At 37.3% G+C, this 23,957-nt stretch overlaps 1 protein-coding gene and 1 non-coding gene across 2 annotated transcripts; both read right to left on the minus strand.

The window, feature by feature from the left end:
- Nucleotides 1-1,892: 1,892 nt before the first annotated feature.
- IFI44L (interferon induced protein 44 like) lies at nt 1,893-21,726 on the minus strand. Its single transcript, XM_019413912.2, has 9 exons — nt 21,594-21,726; nt 18,742-19,231; nt 18,165-18,213; nt 17,002-17,197; nt 13,423-13,575; nt 10,515-10,686; nt 5,041-5,141; nt 4,529-4,700; nt 1,893-3,800 (listed from the first exon to the last, which is right to left on the minus strand). Exons 2-9 carry the CDS (start codon nt 19,217-19,219, stop codon nt 3,751-3,753), a joined length of 1,371 nt encoding a protein of 456 aa, XP_019269457.1. The 5' UTR covers nt 19,220-19,231; nt 21,594-21,726; the 3' UTR covers nt 1,893-3,750.
- On the minus strand, nt 12,228-12,334 carry LOC128775946 (U6 spliceosomal RNA). Its single transcript, XR_008420924.1, has one exon. It is a non-coding gene; the product is annotated as a U6 spliceosomal RNA (small nuclear RNA).
- Nucleotides 21,727-23,957: the final 2,231 nt, after the last annotated feature.

The following is a 23,957-nucleotide window of genomic DNA, read 5'->3' on the forward strand; positions in this document are numbered from 1 at the left end:
GACAGGAGAGTCTCATACACTTGGAATACCACACATGTATTTGTCTTAGTATGCTTATTTAAATTGTAGTAGTCCATTCAAATTTGAATTGCTTCCACAACTCAACACCAAAATGGAAGACAAACAAGTTCAAAGGCTTAAATATGTTCCTTGCATTTTCTAATTTTTTTAATGTTTATTTATTTGTTTATTTTTTTGAGACAGAGACAGAGTGAGTAGGAGAGGAGCAGAGAGAGAGAGAGAGAGAAGGAGAAACAGAATCTGAAGCAGACTCCAGGCTCTGAGCTGTCAGCACAGAGCCCAACGGCGGGGGGGGGGGGGGGGGGGGGGGCTCAAGCCCACATACCATGAGATCATGACCTGAGCAGAAGTTGGATGCTTAACCAACTAAGCCATCCAGGCACTCTTACATTTTTTAAATTACTGTCAGATAGATGTTATCATGAAATGTGCAAAAGAAATCTATTGTTTTAAAAACTTTAAAAATTAAAAATTATGACTGTGTGGCTCGGTCTATTAAACATCCCAACTCTTGATTTTGGCTCAGATCATTATCTCACAGTCGTGAGTTCAAGCCCCATGTCTTAAGATTCTCTCTCTCCCCCTCTCCCTCTACCCCTCCCCTGCTTTCACATGCATGTGCGCATGCCCACACACACATTCTCTAAATAAATAAATACCATCTTTACAACATTGTTTAACATAGCTTGTTATTCTTCTTCCCCATCTCTATTCCCATTCCTACAATCTCTACCTGCAGTTTCACCTCCACTATCATTCCTGTCCTGGAGTCTGGAACAGCTCAAATCCATTATGTGAGCTGTGTTGGGAAAGGAGTGAGGGGGCATGCAGTTGGATATTAGCCATAATTCTAATTCTATTGTCTGGCTGACCCCAGTGGTCTGCATTTTCTCCAACATCAGAAAAAAAAATTGTGATTAGCATGCAAGTTTCCATCTTGCTTAAATTGGTGGCAAAAATTAGATCTTAAATCTACTGTCCTCCATTAATTGGCTCAGAGATTCATCACCTTGGGATGGGATTTGGGAACTTCCAAATTCCCACAGCTTTTAGGAATACCATGAAGGCTTCAACCAGCTTTGCTGTCAAGTAGTGACTTTAGCATTAAAATGAGTTCTGTCACTTCAAGATGATTACTCTTCAGCTGGTCTCTGAAGCATCTGGGGCTTACTTGAGTCTCTCAATTTCACCATATTATATATGGACGGCCTTTAAAATTTTTTTTTAATGTTTATTTATTTTTTAGAGAAAGAGAGACAGAGCATGAGCAGGGAAGGGGCAGAGAGATAGGAACACAGAATCTGAAGAAGGTGCCAGGCTCTGAGGTGTCATCACAGAGCCCGACATGGGGCTTGAACTCACGAATGGTGAGATCATGACCTAAGCTGAAGTCAGATGCTTAGTCGACTGAGCCACCCAGGAGCCCCTGGGCCTGCCTTTTTTATGAAGAAGCAACATGATAATCTTTAAAATTAGCTTTCTAGGGGCGCCTGGGTGGCTCAGTCGGTTAAGCATCCGACTTCGGCTCAGGTCATGATCTCACAGTTCGTGAGTTCGAGCCCCGCGTCGGGCTCTGTGCTGACGGCTCGGAGCCTGGAGCCTGTTTCAGATTCTGTATCTCCCTTTCTCTCTGCCCCTCCCCTGCTCATGCTCTGTCTCTCTCTGTCTCAAAAATAAATAAACATTAAAAAAATTTTTTTAAAAAATAAAAATAAAATAAAATTAGCTTTCTAAAAGAGACACAGGCTTACACATCACCTACCATAATGACTCTTGGTATTTTATTAAGGTGGATGCTGGGTGAATTTGTATAATGCTACAAACTTCTGTCAGAAACAGCCACTTTTACTTACTTTCCAGTTTTATTATGATATAATTGTATAAATATACTCTTACATATAGATAACAAACAGTGTTGCTAGAGAGGAGGTGGATGGGGCGATGCATTAACTGGGTGATGGGGATTAAGGAGGGCACTTGTGATGAGCACTGGGTGATGTATGGAAGTGATGCATCACTAAACTCTACTCCTGAAATTAATAGTACACTATATGTTAACTAACTGGAATTCAATAAAAGTTTGAAACTACAAAAAAAGTAACCAAAATTAAAATTGAAAAAATAAAAAATATAAAGAAATAAGACTCAGGAAAGTTGATTGTTTCAGACTTCATGTGTTAGTCAAGAATCAGTGGATTTTAATACTAAATAAATAAATTAAAATCCCCAGGGGAAAAAAAGATATAATTAATATATAACATTGTGTAAGTTTAAGGTGTTCAGTGTAATGATTTGATAACATGTATATATTGCAACTGGTTACCACAATAAGGTTAGTTAAAACATCCATTGCCTCAAATAAGTACCTTTTTTGCACATGTGGTGAGAACATTTAAGATGTACTCTCCTAGCAACTTTCCAGTATAAACTACTGCACTGTTAAGTCTCTTATGGTTTATCTCTCTTGATCTCTCCATTACTCTTCTTCCTTTCAGGGTCCCCATCTCCTTCATGAGGTATTCCACACTACCCTTCAAACAGAGTAAGGAAGTTCCATCTTGAATATACTTCTGCATGTAGCAAAACCTTCCTCTGACCAGATTTTTGCTGACTCCACATGAAGATTGATGAGTTATGGCCCTATAGTCAGTAAAGGACAACGGTGGGTCTTCAATCACCTTCAGTCTTCTACCCAATTACAGCTGTGGCTTGTTTGTATCGTGGACTACATGGAAACGAACACATACTACCCTTTGGACCCGTTGCTGCCTACGTCCATGACGTAACCATCCCGGCTGGAACTCTTTGTTCCCAACATCTACTTCTGGCTCTACTCCTCAATATCTGTCACCATCCTACTCCTCTGTCTCTTTTAAAGATACCATCTATCTCTTGCTCTGAATCACGCTATCAAACATTCATTTGGGCACCATTTCACCTGTAGCTTTGCTTCAGGAAATAGTTGTTTTTCCACAACTATCCCTAAGGAATTCTTGCCATGATAATACCCAGGACTTCCCAAAGAAGACAATAATTCTGACTAAAAGTATATTCGACTACTTTAATATAGGTAACTATTGAATCAAAGCATATTCATCTGAAAAATACTAAGAAATTTGGAGAAGAGAGTTAGGGTTTTATGGAAGAAAAAACCTAAAACCTGTCTTCAGAAATTCTTTATTTATTTATTGCTAGTCCTAACTTCACAGCTACCCAGAGGAATTTAGAATCATTTGGGAATACCTGTAAAAGACAACCTTCTTGAGGTGCCTGGGTGGCTCAGTCCATTAGTGCTGGACTTTAGCTCAGGTCATGATCTCATGGTTGGTGGGTTTGAGCCCTGAGTCGGGCTCTGTGCTGACAGCTCAGAGCATGGAGCCTGTTTGGGATTCTGTGTCTCCCTCACTCTCTACCTCTCCCCCACTCATGCTCTTTCTCTTTCTGTCTCTCAAAAGTAAATAAACATAATTTTTTTTTTTAAAGACAACCTTCTTATTGCCTTTCACTAGTAAGTAGCCTCATTTGATCACTCTACTTGGGAGACATGGCTAGGATGGTTTGGAATTCAATTAATGAAAATCAGGCATGAGTTCATTAAAGGAAGAAGCTTTGTTTTTGTTTGTTTGTTTTTCACAGAAATAGCACGTAAGTCCTTAAGAAATATTTGCTTTTTTTAATTCCCTTAAATTCATATCTTCATCCAGAGATAAATGAAACATTCTCCCTCCTTTATGTCCATTTCTTGTCTCTGGCATTTGATTTTCTTCCAGCCTTCCTCCCTGTAAGGAGGAAAAATTTAAGTACATGTTATCACTCTGGGGAAGTTGGGAGGGATGCGCTTACTCCTTGTCAGGCACTGTGCTAAACTCTGTCATACAAATGTGCGTAAAATCCAAACCCTGCTTCTTGAAGAACTCACAATCTATTTAGGGAACTAGACATCCATGTAATCATGTTTAAACTATTATTCAATGTATTAGTACTCACATAGAGCTTTTAATACAGAGCTATAGACAAATACATAAGGAGACAGTTAATTTTGCTGGGGAGGTTTAAAAGGTGTCACAGAAATTAAAATCATAAATAGTGCAGGAATCCAGAGGGTGGTCTGCAGTGGGGCATATCTTGGCCCACCAGTGCTCAGGATTGTCCTTTCAGCTTGAGGACCTAGAAGAAACTGTCAGTTAGATGCTGTCAGGGACCGAAGGTGAAACATGAGTGAAAGCAGAAGTCATAAAGAGGCTGTCAGCAGAGACTGACTCTAACCAGGGCATGCCAATCCAGGTTTGGGCCAAGTATCAAAATCAAAGCAACTGATGTCACATGTAGAGCTGTGACAATTTTACCTGAAAACAAAAGGAAAAGAATAGAAACAAAGCACATATCCTAACATGGTTGTCAGGTCTAGAGCAAGCAAGTGGGCACCAGCCGCCCAGTAAGGTAGAACTCAGGGATTTTCAAAAAATACCAATGCTTTATGACAAGAGTGGAAAAGGGGCCAGATTACCTGTTTCAAGAGGCAAATCCTCTAAAATGTCATCCACTATCCGTAACATCTGCCTCAGGACAAACAGGATCAGAGTGTCCTTTAAAGGGTCTAGCTCCAACTCTGATGAATAATTTTCAACCATAAAGATATTATAAATAGGAATATCTAGCATTTTGCTGACTTCTATTATCTGTGGAAAAATTAATAAGCATAACTCATATCTGAAAAAGGACTAAATTCAAATATAATTCAAGAAAGAAACTGAAAAAGCAATAGCTTGATAAATTATCTTCTGAATATAATTATAATGCAGATAATTATTATTTTAAAGTAGGACATAAACTTGAATTAATCAGGCAATTGATCCACTTCTTCATTTGCCTGTTCACATTTGTAGTGTGAACACATACACACACACACACACACACACACACACACACACACACAACACCCATACATCCCCCCCCCCACACACACACACATAATATAACACTATTACAATAATTCCTGGTTAGAAATATATTCTTTACCTGGCTTTGGGACGTCATAGAATTATTCACGTTTAAAAAGTTGTCTTGAAGAATTTCACTGCACTTATCAATTTTAGTAAGCAAGACCACAAGTGCTGTACCTATATCAAAGAGATAAATCAGTGATTTTGTATCATAAACAGTAATGTGTCAACAAGGCAATTCAGTATGTGTGAAAGCAACTCTCTGTGGGGTGAAGATTTAGAGAATGAAATATCCCCAGTAAATGTCAATATGGAACCTGAAGTTCTTCTAATAGGAGAAATGATCTTTTCTTCCAACGTGAGATATAATTTCTAAATGCAACTGAATTCACACCATGTTGCAATCATCTACCACTCCAAATAGTGTGTTTTAAAGTGATAAGGTGGGGTGGGAGGCAGGGTGGTTGCTGGATATTGAAGAGCAAAAAAGACCCCAGAAAGTGAAGATTGTGTGAGAGTATTTGTAAAAACAAAGCACACTGATTTCACAGTTCTACTAAGGACTTCTTGCCCTCTCCCAATAGGCAGCTAACCGAATCAAAAGCCTCTTTACTAACACCTGCTTCCCCAGGAAAAAATATTATAAAACTAAGATTTCCAAATGCCATTCAAGAATATCCCTGAGGTTCTTTACAAGAGCTTTTAGTATCTTCCCCTTACATGAATCATATATATGAGTCATATATATGATATAGATATTCCCTCTCTACCCGCTTTGTTGAGAGTTTTTATCATAAGTGGATGTTGAGCTTGTCAAATGATTTTTCTGCATCTATTGATATGATTTTATCCATCATTTTGTTAATGTAGTGTATCACATTGATTGATATGTGAATGTTGAATCATCCTTACATCTCTGGAATTAATCCCACTTGTTTATTGTATATGATTCTTTTAATCTATCATTGAATTCAGTTTGCTAATATTTTGTTGAAGATTTTTATGTTTCTGCTTATTAGGAATATTAGCCTGTAATATTATTTTCTTGTGGTGTTCTTGCCTGGTTTTGATATCAGGGTAATGCTGATCTTCTAAAATGAGTTTGAAAGAGTTCCCTCCTCCTCTACTTTTTGGAATAGTTTGAGAAGGATTGCTGTTAATTCTTATTTGAATGTTCAGTAGAATCCACCAGTGATGCCACCTGTTTCTAGACTTTTGTCTGTTGGGAGTTTTTTGATTACTGATTCAATATCCTTCCTCATATTTGGTCTGTCAAGATTTGCTATTTCTTCATGATTCATGAAGGATACAACAGAAGGTTGTATGCTTCTAGGAATTTATCATTTCTTCTAATTTTGTTTGTGTATAATTGTTCATCGTAGTCTCTTATGATAATTTGTGTTACTGTGGTATCAGTTGTAATATCTCATTTCTGGTTGTGTTTATTTGGGTCTTTTTTTTTTTTTTCCTGAAATTCAGTGAAAGGACTCCCACTTCTGGACCAAATGGAGCCAATATACTTTTCCCTATTCTTCCTTCTAAATACAACTAGAAACACTAGACATTATTTATAAATCAAACACAAACATTGAAATGTGGAGAGAATAACAAAATAACAGAAATTGGCTAAGGACCACAGGATCCAACGAAAAATATGGTGGTGAGTTCTCTAGGCTTTCTTTTTACTTCAAATAGCCTATATTGGCTGCTGGAGAAGTGCACAACTAAGGAATGCTAATTGGAACTGGTGAAAAGAAAGGGAAAGAAAGGAACAAAAGGTTAAAAGAGGGAAGGGAAGGAAGGGAAGGGAAGGGAAGGGGAAGAGAGGGGAGGGGAGGGGAGGGGAGGGAAGGGGAGGGGAGGGGAGGGAAGGGAGGGGAAGGGAAGGGAAGGGAAGGGAAGGGAAGGGAAGGGAAGGGAAGGGAAGGGAAGGGAAGGAAAAGGAAGGGAAGGGGTTCCTCCCCTCTAAAAACAAGAAAAAAGAAAGCTAATTATATCCAAATCAAGAAGATGAAAGAAACCCTAAGGAGCAGAAATCAAAGAACAAACTAAAACAGAAAAACAATTTAAAACATAAACAAAAACATGGTTCCTTGAAAAGAACAATAAAATTGACAAACCTTTAGAAATAGTGACAAAGAGCACTGTTGGTGGGAATGCAAATTGGTGCAGCCGCTCTGGAAAGCAGTGTGGAGGTTCCTCAGAAAATTAAAAATAGACCTACCCTATGACCCAGCAATAGCACTGCTAGGAATTTATCCAAGGGATACAGGAGTACTGATGCATAGGGGCACTTGTACCCCAATGTTTATAGCAGCACTCTCAACAATAGCCAAATTATGGAAAGAGCCTAAATGTCCATCAACTGATGAATGGATAAAGAAATTGTGGTTTATATACACAATGGAGTACTACGTGGCAATGAGAAAAAATGAAATATGGCCTTTTGTAGCAACGTGGATGGAACTGGAGAGTGTGATGCTAAGTGAAATAAGCCATACAGAGAAAGACAGATACCATATGGTTTCACTCTTATGTGGATCCTGAGAAACGTAACAGAAACCCATGGGGGAGGGGAAGGAAAAAAAAAAAAAAGAGGTTAGAGTGGGAGAGAGCCAAAGCATAAGAGACTGTTAAAAACTGAGAACAAACTGAGGGTTGATGGGGGGTGGGAGGGAGGGCAGGGTGGGTGATGGGTATTGAGGAGGGCACCTTTTGGGATGAGCACTGGGTGTTGTATGGAAACCAATTTGACAGTAAATTTCATATATTAAAAAATCAAAAATAAAAAAAATAAAAATAAAATAAAATAAAATAAAAAAAAAGAAATAGTGACAAAGAAAAACAAAAGACATAAATCACCAATATCAGGAAGGTCACAGAGATATCCCTACAGACCCTACAGATATAAAATGAATAATAAGGAAATGCTATGAACAATTCTATCCACATAAATTTGACAACTTAGATGGAATGAAATGAACTAAAGTCTACAAACTATCCCAACTCACCTAATATGACATAGATTAATAGCTTGATAACTATTTTAAAATTAAATTTTTGGTTTTTTAAAAACCCCTGAAAAAGAAATCTCCAGACTCAGATGATTTCAATGGAAAACTCTACCAAACATTTAAAGAGAAATTAACACCAATTCTTCACAATCCTTTCAAGAAAATGGAAGAGGAACACTTCCCAACTCATTTTATGAAGCCAGTGTTACCCTGACACCAAAACCTGACAAAGCATCAGGAAAAAAAAATACGAATCAATATCCTTCATTAATTTTTTTTTTTAATTTTTTTCAACGTTTTTAATTTATTTTTGGGACAGAGAGAGACAGAGCATGAACGGGGGAGGGGCAGAGAGAGAGGGAGACACAGAATCGGAAACAGGCTCCAGGCTCCGAGCCATCAGCCCATAGCCTGACGCGGGGCTCGAACTCACGGACCGCGAGATCGTGACCTGGCTGAAGTCGGACGCTTAACCGACTGCGCCACCCAGGCGCCCCAAATTTTTAATAAAATATTATCAAATAGGATTTGGCAATATATGAAAAAAATATGTTTCATAATACATGGGATTTATTCTAAGGAGACAAGACTGGCTCAAGATTCAAAAATCAATGTAACCCATCATATTAAGAAGATAAAGAGGAAAATTTTTTCATGATTATATCAATCTATGGAGAAAAATTATTTGATAAAATTCAACATCCATTCAGGACAAGAAGGAAAAAAAACTCAGAAAACTGGGAATAAAGAACCTCCTCAAATTGACAAAGCACAGCTGTAAAAAAAAAAAAAAAAAAAAAAAAAAAAAAATATATATATATATATATATATATATATATATATATATATATGGCTAACATCATAATGGTGAAACACTGAATACTTTCCCCATAAGATCAAAACACCACAAGGGTATGTGCTCTCACCACTGTTATTCAACACAGTACTGGAACTTCTAGCCAGAAAAATATGACAAGAAATGGAAATAAAAGGCATACAGATTAAAAACAAAATTATCCCTATTTAAGATGGTATGAAAATCCCAAGGAATAAAAAAAAAACTTTTGTAGAACTAATAGGTGAGTTCAGCAAGGTCACAAGAAACAAGATTGACATACAAAATTCTATTGTAAATTGATGTACCAGGAATAAGCATCTGGAAGCCAAAATTCAAATATGATATCATTTTTAAAAAATTAAATATGTAGGTATAAATTTAATAAACCATGTGCAGGACTTGAATGTTAAAAACTGTGGAGAACTTGTGAAAGAAATCAAAGATCTCAATAAATGGAGAGACATATTATGTTCATGGATTGGAAGACTCAGCAGAGTAAAGATGTCAATTCTCCCCAAAATTTATACATGTGGTTACTGTTATACATGTGGTTAATGTAATTATACATGTGGTTAATGTAATGTAATTACAAGCAAGATTTTTTGTAGAAATAGACAAGGTAATTCTAAAATTCCCATGGAGGATGAGTTAAAGATGGCAACATAGGAAGACCCTGACCTCATTTCTGCCTATGGACACAACAAATTTACAGCTACGTATGGAATCACTGTCCTCTGAAAAGGACCTAAGAACTAGATGACTAGCATGTCCACAACAAAAAAAAACACAAAAGTAGTGCATCCAGAAGGGTATGAGAGGCAGAGACACTGCCCAGGATCCCACTCCAGATGCAGTGACCTCACAATCAGGTGGGATGCAAAAAAATACAAACTCTTTCTCAAGGGAATGAAGGGACTGTGCCCCACATCAGGCACCCCAATGCTGGGGGCTGACACCAGAAAGACAAAATGTCTGGTCTTGAAAAACAATGGGGATTAAGACCAGGGGAATCACAGAATTATAAACAACACAGATCTCAATCTTAAAGGGCCCCACACAAACCCAGTCGCCCTGACATCCAGTGAGAAAGCAACAGACTGAAAAGCACCCAGACCATAAATGAGGGTGACTCACTTAACTACGTTTAAATCTACAAATGTGATAAAACAACACAGGGCTATACACACACACACACACACACACACACACATAACAGTGGCAATTTTCTGGTTTTGATCTTCCTGGTCAGGTCAAGTAATATGAGGAGGTGACTTGACTATCAAGCCACTGGAAAATCACACGTGACAAAAAAATATGTAAATGATCTCTGTCTACTGTTGCCAGTAACCAATCTAGGACTCAGGAAATTCGGTAAAGGGTCCATAGGACCTCTCTGTATGCTCGTTGCAATTTCCTGTGAATCTATAATTATTTCAAAATAAAAGGTGTTTTAATTTTTTTTAATGTTTTAATTTATTTTTGAGAGACAGAGACAGAGCACGAGTGGGGAAGGGGCAGAGGGAGACAGAATTTAAAGCAAACTCCAGGCTCTGAGCTGTCAGCACAGAGCCTGACTTGGGGCTCAAACATACAAACTGCAAGATCATGACCTGAGCGGAAGTCGAACACTTACCCAACTGAGCCACCCAAGTGCCCCTCAAAATACAAGTTTCTTTTAGTAAGGACAATGAGACTCACCACAGCTTAAGACCTCTTTTTGAACTTCTTTGAACTTTGCCACCTCCTTAGAGGTGATAGAACTGATAGAGTTGATATCTAAGACATAGGCCACACAGTGAATCTTGTCCTTCAGTGACGGAGAGGCGATGAACATAGGATGGTCTGGCGTAATTGATTTATGGGGGCTAAACTGTTATAGAAACATAAGGTAACATTTAGAGAGTCTTTGCTGACTTCATTAAAACACATCCATGCTTGAAATGCAACTACCACTAACCTCCAACCCAAAACTTTCCTCCCCCTAGCCACTTTTTCCCCAGGTTAATTAGTAATCCCCCTTCCATACTTCCTCTCCACTAGGAGTGTAATGTTATTATATCTTTCGTATAGAAAAACCACCTCATTGTTTTGGCAAAAATTATAAGTATCCATACTTTACATTATCCATAATGGAACTATTTCAGAAAAATGCAAACAATGTTTGTTTAAAAAGTTAACTTCAGAGGCTCCTGGGTCACTCAGCTAGGTGAGTGTTCCACTCTTGATTTCATCTCAGGTCATAATCTCATGGTCTTTTAGGTGGAGCCCCACAGTTGGGCTCCACACTGACAGGATGGAGCCTGCTTGGGATTCTCTCTCTCTCCTTCTCCCTCTGCTCCTTCCCTACTCCTGTGTGCACGAGTGCCCACGCACACATGCTCTCTCTCAAAATAAATAAATAAATATATTTTTAAAAAGCTAATTTCAAATCCGAGTCTCCAGAAAAAAAAAAAAAAAATGACCATTGACATTGGTTACACATCATTTAAGACTTTAAACATTTTGCATACTTAAATGGACTAATGAATAGAGGAGAAAAACGGAGGGGGGATGGGAAATGCCATTTAAAATAAAATGCCATAGGGGGCACCTGGGTGGCTCAGTCCAGTAAGCCTCAGACTTCAGCTCAGGTCATGATCTTGCAAGTTTGTGAGTTCGACCCCCACATCAGGCTCTCTGCTGTCAACACCAAACCCGCTTCAGATCCTCTGTCTCCCTGTCTCTGCCACTCCCCTGCTAACACACTCTCTCAGAAATAAAATAAACATTCAAAATAAAATAAAATAAAAAAAAATGCTATAGGAGTGCTTGTTCAGCTCAGTCAGAAGACTGAAATTAGGGGTGCCTGTGTGGCTTAGTCAGTTCAGCATCTGACTTCAGCTCAGGTCATGATCTCACAGCTCATAAGTTCGAGCCTCACATCAGGCTCTGTGCTGACAGCTCAGAGCTGGAGTCTGCTTCAGATTCTGTGTCTTCGTCTCTCTCTCTCTGCCCCTCCCCAGCTCGAGCTCTGTCTCTCTCTCTCTCTCAAAACTAAATAAACATTAAAAAAAAAAAAAAGAGCACACAACTTGATCTCAGGGTCATGAGTTCGAGCCCCATGTTGGGTGTAGAGATTACTAAAAAAAATAAATTAAAAAAATAAAATAACATAATTTCTTTAATTTTACAGAAGAAAAAGAAACTAAAGAGAAACAGAAGAAAAATCCCAAATTCTAAGTTAACATCTTCATACCAAGAATGATAATCTTTCTAGGATTAAGAAAATAGATTTAAAACTACAGTACAGGGCTAGGTTCATTTTTTTTTTTTTTTCGAATAATATCAAGTAACTTTATTTCCCTCTGTGCTTTTCTAGTAATTTTTTTTCAGTATATGAAATTTATTGTCAAATTGGTTTCCATACAACAAAAAAATATGGAACACTTCACGAATTTGCGTGTCATCCTTGCGCAGGGGCCATGCTAATCATCTCTGTATCGTTCTAATTTTAGTATATGTGCTGCCGAAGCGAGCACAGGTTCATTATTTTTTAACTATATGTTTCAATGCTGAACTGAGTAGATTGCCTCTCTGTTGTGAAAAACGAAGGTGTTAGTAGGCTCACAAGTTCTCCAATCTCTCTGCTCTGTTCCACCTCCTTGTATCTTATGTCTCTGTAAATTGTGAGGATGAGAATTACGTTCCTAGTTAACTATGTGTTTCAATTAGCATAGCATCTGTAACAAAATAGGTTTTTAATAATTTTTTTTAATATATGAGTCCATAGTTAAGGTTTCCAATCAAGCACAACTGAGCAGCAACAGAAGTCACGTTTAGAAATTGAGGCTGATTGTATCACACCCAATGCCTAAAAGAAAGGTGATAATAATGGTTGACTTTTTGAGCATTTAAAGTACATTCTCTCATTTATCTTTGCAGGCACTCTACAAAATGGGCTTTATTATTCCCTACATTTCACACATAAAAAAGTAAGACTTGCAGAGACATATATGTAACTTCATTATGAGTACACATCTAATTAGTGGCAAAGCCAACTTTTGGATGTAGGTATTTAGGTGGCATTTAAGTGGTGAAACGTAAGTACTTATAGTATAACAATATCACACTTAAACAAAAAGTGGTTAAATGTTCCAATATTTTGTCTAAGTGATCAAAAAAGTGCATGAGGTTAAACTATTACTTTTCTACTTATTTTACATTATTGTAAAAGTGATATAGGAACAATCTTTTCCTGAACGTTTTCTGAAATTTGTATAAGTAAAATACTGCTTTTGACTGTATTTCTTTCTTTTTTTTGAGATTACCTTATTTTTTTAAGTAATCTTTGTGCCCAGTGTGGGGCTCAAATTCATGACCCTGAGTTCAAGAGTCTTAAGTTCTACCAACTGAACCAATGAGGCACCCCAGCCTATATTTCTTGATGCCATAGAAAATAAGTTCTTCTACTTTACTTATATGAACATTTATTCATTTAAAAGTAGAGTAGTGTTGGTTGATGTTGAAAACACCTTATAACAGTTGAAATTGTCTCATAGGGTAAAAATTTAACAAAGAGCATTGATGGAAATGATTTGAAAGGTTTTCGAGATTGGAGAATTCTTACCTCATATCTGTCTGGCACACAGCCTTTTAAGATGTGGGGTATATCATCCACACACAATCCTACTCCCTCTTCCTCATGTAGCCCCATGGAGTCACACAACATAAATGGCAGATATTTGTCATCTTTCCCATCTTTAACGGAATAAATCCTATACTATAAAACAAAGTATATCAAATGTAAAAATTCGTTCTTCAACAAGCATTCAAGACATGACAATAGGAAGAACACAGGGTGGTTAATATCTAACACTGGTCCTCAAACATTTTAGTCTCAGGATCACCTGATACTCTTAAAAATTACTGAGAATCTCGAAGAGATTTTTATTTATGTAGATCATATCTACTGACATTTAACATACTAGAAACTGAAATAATTTTAAATATTTCTTAAAGCATTTTAAAATACAATTATGAATTTATTGCATGTTAACCCAAATAACATTTTTACAAAAAAATTACTTTCCAAAAAAATATTAAAAACAGCAGGATCAATTTACTTTTTACAATGCTCTTTAGTATCTGGATTAATAGAAGATAGCAGGATTCTCATACCTGCCTCTGAATTCAGTCTTTTGTGATAGATCATTTTGGTTGAAGTATATGAAGAAAACCTAGTCTCACGTGTATATATGTAGTAAGAAAAGGAGAGAGTATTTAATTTAACAGCTTTCAGAAAATTGTGGATATTCCTCATTAATAATGCATCAAAGCTTAACAAGTGATCATTTCTCAAAGGTTAGCTGTAATGTGGAATCTGTGATATTTTCATACTCAGTTACATTAAATTCATTGATCTATCCTACACTTTGAATACACTTTGTACCCATGCATGGCTTAGTAACACAATGCATTTGTTTATTTGAAAATATTGGTTCACTGGCTTACCTAGATCTTCCAAATATTGGCACATTTCACTGGACAATATTAAAACATCATACTTTTTACTAGCACCGCTAATCTTACCAGATAAGTCTTTAAGTCTTAGGAAGTTATGAAGCTCAAAATGGTAGATACAAGCTGCTCAAAGTTCTAATTTTCTTTAAAACTCAAATGCTACCATTGGCAACAAACATCGTTGGTTGGTTGTTTTTCTTGAAGTGATATGCTCAGTTAGTGCATTTTCCATGAATTTCTACTGAATAGCTACGTATGAATAAGCAAGCCTGCCAATTGTCTTCTCAATTAAAAATGATGTTACCTGAGAAAAGTTCAGCTCACAACTCAATTGCACCAGTGTCTTTGCTCAGCAACCACCACATTTTGGTATGCCTTAGAAACCCTTTATATGTACTTCCCATTTCATCACACAAAATATTAAAATAATGTGTTCTCAAAAGCTGAGTTTAAATAAAATCCATGTTACTTATTCATCAGTTACATTCTTAAGTGAAAGCATTTTGTTTGTTTTTCCTGCAAGCTGAGTGGTAGAAAGGAATACAATGATTACTAACAGTGTTTGGTGCCATTACTTGATTTGTGCAAAGGTGCCAAGCAACAAATAAAACTACATTTGTATGATAAGTTCAAATGTCCATACCCTACAAAAAGCAAAACCATCTTAGTATTATTATGAAAATAATGTTAAACTCACAGACCCCATAAAATTCTCTCAGGGACACTCAGGGGTCTACAAACCTCACTTTGGGAAGCTCTGCTTTAACAAATCGTCTTTCCTTAATAAACACACTCAATCTGATACCAAGAGGATTTCTCAGAACTCTGAAAAATCTTTATTGGTCAAATATACTTCCAAATAGGCACAACTATGGAAGATTTAGGCAGAAACACAAAGAAAAATGCTAACTCCGAGATACCAAACAACAACTTGAATCACAATTCTCCCATTCCCAACCAGGAAGCAGAGAACCCCTCTATGACCTATAGGAATCTGTAATGAAGTCAAAAGCTCCCATTGGTCCATAAGTCCAATGCCTAGGAGCAATATCACTGGATATTTTGATCTAAGTAAATGGGACTTTACTGGTGCCTCCACTGGAAAGGAATTACACAAAGCAGTAGAGTCACGTACTTAAAGTGCATTGTGTAATTTTAGTATCAGTAGGCACATTCATAGTTTTCATTAATCTGTTTCCTTCACAAATTGAGTTCTTCAAAGAGAAGGGTCCCTGAGCAATAAACTCCTGCTTCCTTGGGGCGCCCGTGTGTCTCAGTCAGTTAAGCATCTGATTCTTAATTTGGGCTCGGGTCATGATCTCAAGGTTGGTGAGACTGAGCTCTGCCTCAGGCTCTGTACTGCCAGCACAGAGCCTGCTTGAGATCTCTCTCTCTCTCTCTCTCTCTCTCTCTCCTTTCCTCCCTTCTCTCTCTCTCTCAAAATAAGAAATAAATCATTTAAAAAATACATTCTGTTTCCTTGATAAATATTCTGTCCTGTATTCCTTCAGTTTATATAGTAGTATTTGCATTTCATTTGGACTTCAGGATCTACATCTTCTCTTAAAGTAATGTGAAAAGGAAGGAGATGAATCCTGTCCTGGTGAGTACCTGTACTACAGCACCTATCACAGTGAATAGTACTTATTTGTTTATTATCTACATTGAAATCCCTGTGTAATAAGACCAATTATTTGTATTTAGGTCTTTACTGCCAACACAGTATTTAACAGAAACATTTCCATCAATGCTTAATGTATTGAACTGCTGTTGCCGTATCTTGCTTTGGCTTTTGAGGCTAGACTAATACATCAAGATGAAGCCAGCCAAGTAGATAGAATCTAGCCAACTTCAAGAAATAAAATGTGTTTCTTGAAAATCATAGAAAATGCTTTCAGTTATTAAATGTGACACAAAACTAAAATGAGCCACGTCTGTCCGATGCAAAATTTTGTACTGACGGTGCACAGCACATTTCCAATCAGAAGATAACAATATTAGGTTGTAGCAATCACGGAAAAATACAGTTTGATTATGAAATGTCCTATTCATTCCCCTTAATTTTTTTGTTTGATTGTATAACATTGAGAAGCACAGAATGGGAGAAAGTTTTTCCACAATAATTTATAGGTCTTTGGAGTAACAGTTTTAAAAATGGTATTAGTACTCCTATTTGTTTACAAATAGGATTGTGTTCACAGGAGCACTGATAGATTTACCCTTTGAAGGTTGACTCACCAAAGTGAATTGTTGCCTTGCTTTTCATGATCATTTCTTATAAAATGGTTTTGTAAAATGGAAAGGGTTTCATTCTTTTATTACAAAAAAAAGAGAAAAGAATTTCAATCCAGGTAAAACCATACGGGACATAAGTAAAAACACATTTCTAATATAACAGACAAAGACTTACACAAAGTTTTTTTAAATTTTAGTGTTGTATTTTACAAGTTTAAGCATTCTAAATATAAGTGCTTCTTGCGTGCATAAAAATGAAAAGCCTCTCAGTAAAACACAACTCAATGGAGGCAATTCAGATTCAGCTTTTACTCCTGTTTTACATTTGATTTAGCATTTAATTGCTTGTAGGTGAGAAGGTTAACATTCCCAGAGAATGGCAAAGAAATGAACAAATCTAATAATTGTAATCAATAAAACAAAACCCTCAGGAAATCCTTGAGTAACTTACCTGTTCAGTAATGCTGGTGTCATCAGACCCCACTATGGCTTGGCGAGTCAGACGGCCTTGGAAAACAGACTTCACTGAATTGATAAAACTAGACTTTCCAGATCCAACTGGACCCAGCAAGAGAATACAAATTTCTGAAATCAAGTCTACTTTGGGCTTGAAGGCTCTGAGCTCTGCTAGAAGCTGATTCCTCTGCCTGTGAAATAACATGCAGAACTTAAAACAGCCACACCCCCAGAGGAACAACAGCACAATTCTCCTGGACCTTCGTTCCTTCCTTTTACAAGTATGTTGTAATTACTTATGTATTATTTGGGTATTAATGCCCATCTCTCATCTGATGTGAAATGGTCTATGGTTACACATTTTGTGCTTGAAGAAAATGCATTTATCTATATCTTAATAAAGCTAAACATTAACCAGCAACCAAATCACTGTTAAACTATTAGCCTTGACAACACAAGTCAGAGAAATATCAGCAACACTGAAGATGTGTGTTATCTCAGTAATAATATTATATTAAGGAGAAATAAAATATATACAATACAGATATTTATAAATTGGGGAAAGGAGGTTTGCTTTTATTTTTTTTTAATTTTTTTAACGTTTATTTATTTTTGAGACAGAGAGAGACAGAGCATGAATGGGGGAGGGTCAGAGAGAGAGAGGGAGACACAGAATCTGAAACAGGCTCCAGGCTCTGAGCTGTCAGCACAGAGCCCGACGCGGGGCTTGAACTCATGAACTGCGAGATCATGACCTGAGCTGAAGTCGGACGCTTAACTGACTGAGCCACCCAGGTGCCCCGGATGTTTGCTTTTAAAACTTACTGAAATTCCCCCAAAACTTTATTCCCAAGGAAAGGCTTCAAAGGAATTATCTGAAATAGTCATCTAGAAATTTCTGTCTGGAAAACTTTGGATCTAGCCAGCTCAAGTGAAAAAGAAAGTCAAATTGCTGTCAGGTAGATTTTTAAAGGTTCACAGTTGGTAGTCATTCTATTTTTGCTGTTGCTGTAAATTGCCTCAAACATATTATTTAAATAATATTATAATTCATTTTTATCACCCAAGTTATATTTTTTTATTTTATTATTTAATTTCCAATGTCATTTATAGAAGTGTTCTAAATAAAGTGAGTAATAGTCCAAAAACCTAACTTACTTTGAGGCTCTTGTTACCTTGAGCATATAGGTTGTATCATCCTTAATTCCTGTAGGAAATAAACATAGCATAATAAGGTTTTTAACTTGTCTTGCTAAATATGCCAAGTCAACCTTTTCAGTGGGGCAGCAAGTCTGCTTATATAAACCAGGGCCGAGCTGTCCAGTTAGGAGTTAGTGTTGGTAACCCTAGTGAAGAGAGAAAGGAAAATTACCCCCCTTCTAGGGAGGATAATTAACTTACTCTGCAAACTCTCACATAAGTATACCCAGAGGTCCTAGAGCTGACCCAAAAGGGGTCATATATCAAAACAAACCCCTGCTATCGCTCACTTTCCATCTCCATCTCTCCACTTTCACTCCTCAACTGACTCTGTTCAAAGCTGTCTACACCTTCTGGGTAATACATCATAACCTTTATTCTTCCCAGGTTACATTTTGCAGTTTATGAAACAGTAATTTGATGGCATGAAACCTGACTGTTCCTCTCATTTATCCTTGTTCTTGTAGCTCAGTGATGACCAACAAATACAAAGAAAGACTAGAACCAGAATGTTGGATTATCTCATTTAACATACCTTCAACTCGAAAGACTTCATTTTCCAAATAAGTGAGGTCAGAGGAGATATGTACTCCTAATTCAGAGCTTAACAAAGGATGTATAGAAAGTTTGGTTTTGCTTGAATCTATACAGAACATCTCTTGATCAAAGGAACAAAATGTCAGTTGCCCAGAAGCAATTTTCACTTCTGCCTCTAGAACTGCAATTGCCATTTCTGTAGCTTTATTCCTTTGAAATGAAAAACAGAAGGAGGGGATTGGCTCTGTAAACTCTTTACCTGGTGCAGGATAATGCCCAGGTATAAAGACCCCAATAATCTTATTATAAAAGTAAAGAATTGTTATAGTAGATCCCTGAAGCTGGCACCTATCAAGCAAACTAAAACTTGTATGTCCATGGACACTAGACTTATAAAGAAGTCTCAAGGAAACGTTTCCAAGCAGCTTTTGCAGACTTTTCTCCTCATTCCATGTCAATCTCGTTGTCACTGCCATGATTTTCTGTATCTGATAGAAAAACAATAATAGGTTGAGAGGCTAGTTAGTATACCACAGTGGCTTAAAGTACAGATTTCTGCTTCTTCTAGTTCCAGTGCGTTATTTTTTTCTCCGATCCAATTAAAACACGTTGGTTGGATTACAATGTAAAAAAACAAAAAAACAAAAACAAAACAAAACACACACACAAAAAAAAACCAGAGATAGAACAATAGTAGGTAGATATGAAAAAAAAAAACCCAGATAATTTAGAAATAAAAAATATCATTAAAATATCATTAAATTTTTTAAGTCAGTAGACAAATGGGCAACTAAATAAAGAATAAAGCAAAATTAAAATTAATAAATTAGAACACGGGTCAGCTAACTTTTTCTTAATGACAGGTGTAAATATTTTAGGCTTTGGGGAACATATAATCTCTGCCATAATTAACTCAACATTGCCAATGTAATGCAAAAACATAGATGATATGTAAACAAATGGACATGATTATGTTCCAATAAGGTTTTTTTTTTTTTACAAAAACAAGTGGGTGGTACACAGGTCATGGTTTGCCAGCCCATGAATTAGAAGATAGGAAAGGGGAATTTATACATAAAACAGTTCACAGAGCAAGAAATTGAAATATGAGAGGAGTTAATAGACATGGAGGTCCCACAGTGGCAGGATAGACCATGAGTCATCATGCCAATTCTTTCAATTCTTTCAAAAACTAGAACACAGGTTAAACTGTAAATATATATATTTGAAAGCATTGAAGAGATAACAAAGGAGTGAAGACTATGTCATTGGCTAAGATTTGGAAAAGAAGTGAAGACGGAGAGGGAAGCTTGGCATTTGGGAGCACATTTCCCTGAGGAGCGTCTGTGAACTTTAGAAGAGGTGCCTGAGATGCTGAGAAGTTAGGCAAAACTTTTGTTAGACTCACAGAGCTAGGGGAATATAGTGCAAGAAAGAGGGTGCCTTGGCAATCTTCCTCCCAAGCTGTGGGCAAGGATTTTGAAGAGCTACAGGGAAGAAAAAAGGGTGGCCTAAAAATGTACAGACTTAATTCCATCTCCTGGTAATTTCAGTCTCTGAGTGGGTTCACATACATGAAGATTGCCTGTGCCTCTAGTTGTAAGGCAGGAGCAAAAACAAATCTTGTCTGGATGAAGAGAACATTTTTCTAGCTTCAAACTACCCCCACAATGTTTTTAGATTTAGTGACTCACATTCATCAGAAACACAAAGCCGGAAATGAAAGAACATGATAGAAAACCAAGAGAAAAAGCAAAATACAGAAATAAACCCATACTCTTTATTAATTTGTTTTGTTTTTCTAGATTCCACACATAAGGGAAATCAGATGGCACTTTTCTCTCTGACTTATTTCACGTACCATAATACCCTCTAGATCTATCCATGCTGTTGCAAATGGCTTATCTCATCTCTTTTTACAGCTGAGTAATATTCCACGGTGCGTGTGTGTGTGTGTGTGTGTGTGTGTACCTCACATCTAATGGAAAAACTGTCTCTAATAGAAAAGTAGTCAAAGTATATGAAGACATTCACAGATGAGGCAACTCAAATCAACTATAAACACATGAAAAAAATGTTCAACTGTTCTAGAAAGAGAGCTGTAAATTAAACAATAATGAGATAGCAGTTTACATCCAACAAGGGGCCAGCAATACCAAGTTGACCCAAATATGGAGATTCAGTAATATTCACATTGTTTTGATGGACATATATCATTTTGAGGAGCAAGCATATTCATGGCAGCTTTGTTTAGGATAAATTAGAAGCCTGGATATACAAATTTTGGCATATTCACACAATGAAATACTAAAGAGCACTGAAGTGACTGAACTAGGCCTATTTGTATCAACCTTAATAAAGCTCAAAAGACTAAGCAAGTTGAGAACAATACACTTAGTATGATAGCATTCATATAAACTGTTAACACAAAGCAATACTAGAGATCATGTTCAGATACAGAGGTATATGTGGCAAAAGCACAAAAAACAAGCACAACAATAATTATACCGCAGTCTGGATAATATTTCCCTCTGGCAAGGAAGGGAAGAGAAAGGAGTATAGGAGAGATTCACAGGTAACTTCAACATTATCTGTAATGCTTTTGGTTTTTTCAGGAGGAAAAAACTACTCTAATTAGATAAATCATCTTAAGAATCTGATAGAACTTACTCTCTAGCATTCCCTGTATTTAAAATTTTCATTAAAAAACACAACAAATGAAAGAGAAAAGTATGATCATTAGCAGCCATTAGCAGCCATTTCACTCTGAATTCATTTTCAAAGAAAGGAAAACAGGCAATTTTCTTTACACACAGCTAGGAAGCATCAGATGGCAAAAAAATCACTTACCTGGTTTTAAGAGTTGGATGAAGCTTAAATGTAGTCTTAGCTGGATCCAGCAGCCACAGTTTGGAGACAGAAGGTTCTGCCGAGATCTGTGGCATCTGTGTTTGAAAGAAAGGAAAGTGAAACTCAGCAGCAATCAGTGGCCAGCATGAGAACGTCATTAGGTTTCTTTTTCCTTGTTAGAGAGAAAGAGAGAAAAGGAAAAAGAAACTAAGATTTCTGCCAAACCCACCAGAAAGATCTTTGGTCCCCTCTGTAGCCCACATGTAGGCACTCAGGAAATGATAATTAATAAAAACTGCAATAAAACCAATAGCCAACATTTCTGCACATTTTACTATGTGCTTGGCACTGTGCAACTGCTCGCGTTTCCTAGTGTCTTCTCCAAACACGGTAAACACTCTTAGTATCTTTATTTCTCAAAGCATGCAAATGAAACTTAAGTATGCAAGTTAATTCAGCTAACAGAGCGACAGCACTGGCTGGTATTTAAAACCATCTTTCTACACTGGAACACACAGATGAAAATTTGGCTCTTCCCTAATTCATTTATAAGGCAGTGCACAGCTTCTTTTCCCATTTACACATTCAGTCATTCAACAAGGGCTTAGACCCTGGAGAAGGATAATGCTGAGTAAGATAAAAATAGTGCCCTCAAATCGTATGCTGTGCAATCAGGGAGATGGTCAGGTACACAGACAGGTATATTAGTGTTCCAAATGCTGCAAGAGGAGTAAAAACAAGATCCCCTGGGGACCGGAGTGACAGTGGCCTCACCCAGCCTTAGGGCACTAGTAAAAGCTAGCAAAGCAAAGTTCAGACTGAGACATGAAGTTATAGTCAGGAAGAAACTTCCTTCTTTTCCTCCAAGGTTTTTCCAGCTGGTTTGGGAATTAAACTGAAGGGAGACAGATTGACAGAAGGAAAAAACAAAGTTTTATTATGTGTGCCTGGAGGCCCAATAATAAAATTGAGACTCAAAGAAATGACAAAACAGGCAGTTTTTATACAATTTAGACAAAAAGACAATCAATTTGTGAGAACTCGATGGGCTAAAGAAAACAGATGTTTGGGAACTTTAATTAGTAAGGAATTCTAAGTGGAATTTGGGCCAGGTAGCTATAGATTAGTAAACACACATACACATACCAAGGTCTATTTCTTCTGCTTTCTTGACTTTAAAGTCCTTATCTCTGGTGATAAGGATGTCTTTTTACTTCTTAGTACAGGGAGGATATTTTTTCATACGAGAGGTTTATTTTCTGCTTTCAGGGGGTCAGAGGTCTAAGGGTGTAAGTGTCCTTACACCGGCTATTTCGCAAGTAGCTTCAATTCAAAATAATCAGTATGTCATTGTGGTACATTTGGGGGCAGCCCACCGGGGGCCCCTACAAAGTCCAAGAAAGAAGTGAAGCAAGAGAAAGCGTAGTGTCATCAGGGGCCTCCACACATTTTTCGTGGCTGGAATGGATTGAACTGCATCGAACTGGCAGGCAATGAGGCAAGGGGGCTGATTAGGATTGTAAAAGTCTTTATTTAAGTTGGATTTTATCACGAAGACAATATGAAGACTCCAAGCAGAGTAACGGCATGATCAAAACTGAATGTCAGAGAAAGAAGAGTTAGTTTTTCTGGACTTGTAACAAATAATCATACACCTAGAGGCTTTAAAACAACCCACATTTATTATGGCACAGTTTCCGTGGATCAGGAAACCCAGCAAGGTTCAAATGGATTTTCTGCTCAGGGTCTCTCACTCCAGGTATTGGCCAACTGTCTCCTGTAGCAGGATTCTTGCAGAGTCGTGACACGGAGGCTTTTCTCTCCAGGAAGCAACTTTATGTGCCGGCACAACTCAGTTGGGTTTGTACCCAAAGAATTGAGCCCCAAACACCATGTGGTGTAGTTTTTTTTATACATTTTACTTCTTTGTCTCCCATATATGGTAACACACAAATATGTAGTCTGATTAAGCGGTCTCACGTTACAAGGTCGTGAGGGATGTTGTCACGTACACGTATAACCAGGTTGCCTTGAGGTTTTTGTTTTGTTTTGTTTCGTTTCATTTCTTTCCTTAGGGAGGGGACACTACGTCAGTCCCATCTTTCTCTGGGAAGGAATCTGATTGAAAGCTCATTCGGGTTATTGGCAGAATTTAGTTCCTTGTAAGTGTAAGACTGTGGTCTCCTTTTCTTCACTGATTGCCAGCCTGAAGCTACTTTCAGCTCCTAGAGGTTACTCCCAGTTTCTTGCCAATGGCTTTTGCATTCATCTTATACAACATGGCAGCAACAGAATCTCCAAAGTCAGCAGCAGAATCTTCTCTGTGTCAAACCTCCTTCATGCCTTGAGTCTCTGCCTTCAGAA

The sequence above is a fragment of the Panthera pardus genome, unplaced genomic scaffold, assembly GCF_024362965.1.
Source record: "Panthera pardus isolate Hobbes unplaced genomic scaffold, ASM2436296v1 HiC_scaffold_11, whole genome shotgun sequence".
NCBI classification, from domain to species: domain Eukaryota; kingdom Metazoa; phylum Chordata; class Mammalia; order Carnivora; family Felidae; genus Panthera; species Panthera pardus.

What these genes read in the sequence shown, in the direction of transcription:
- IFI44L (XM_019413912.2), bottom strand. Translation starts at nt 19,219, where the DNA reads ATGGCAGTGACAACGAGATTGACATGGAATGAGGAGAAAAGTCTGCAA. An exon ending in ACACCAGCATTACTGAACAG is followed by an intron (nt 13,576 to 17,001) that starts GTAAGTTACTCA and finishes TTTGTTTTATAG; the next exon opens with TATAGGATTTATTCCGTTAA. An exon ending in AAAAGAGGTCTTAAGCTGTG is followed by an intron (nt 5,142 to 10,514) that starts GTGAGTCTCATT and finishes TCTTTGATATAG; the next exon opens with GTACAGCACTTGTGGTCTTG.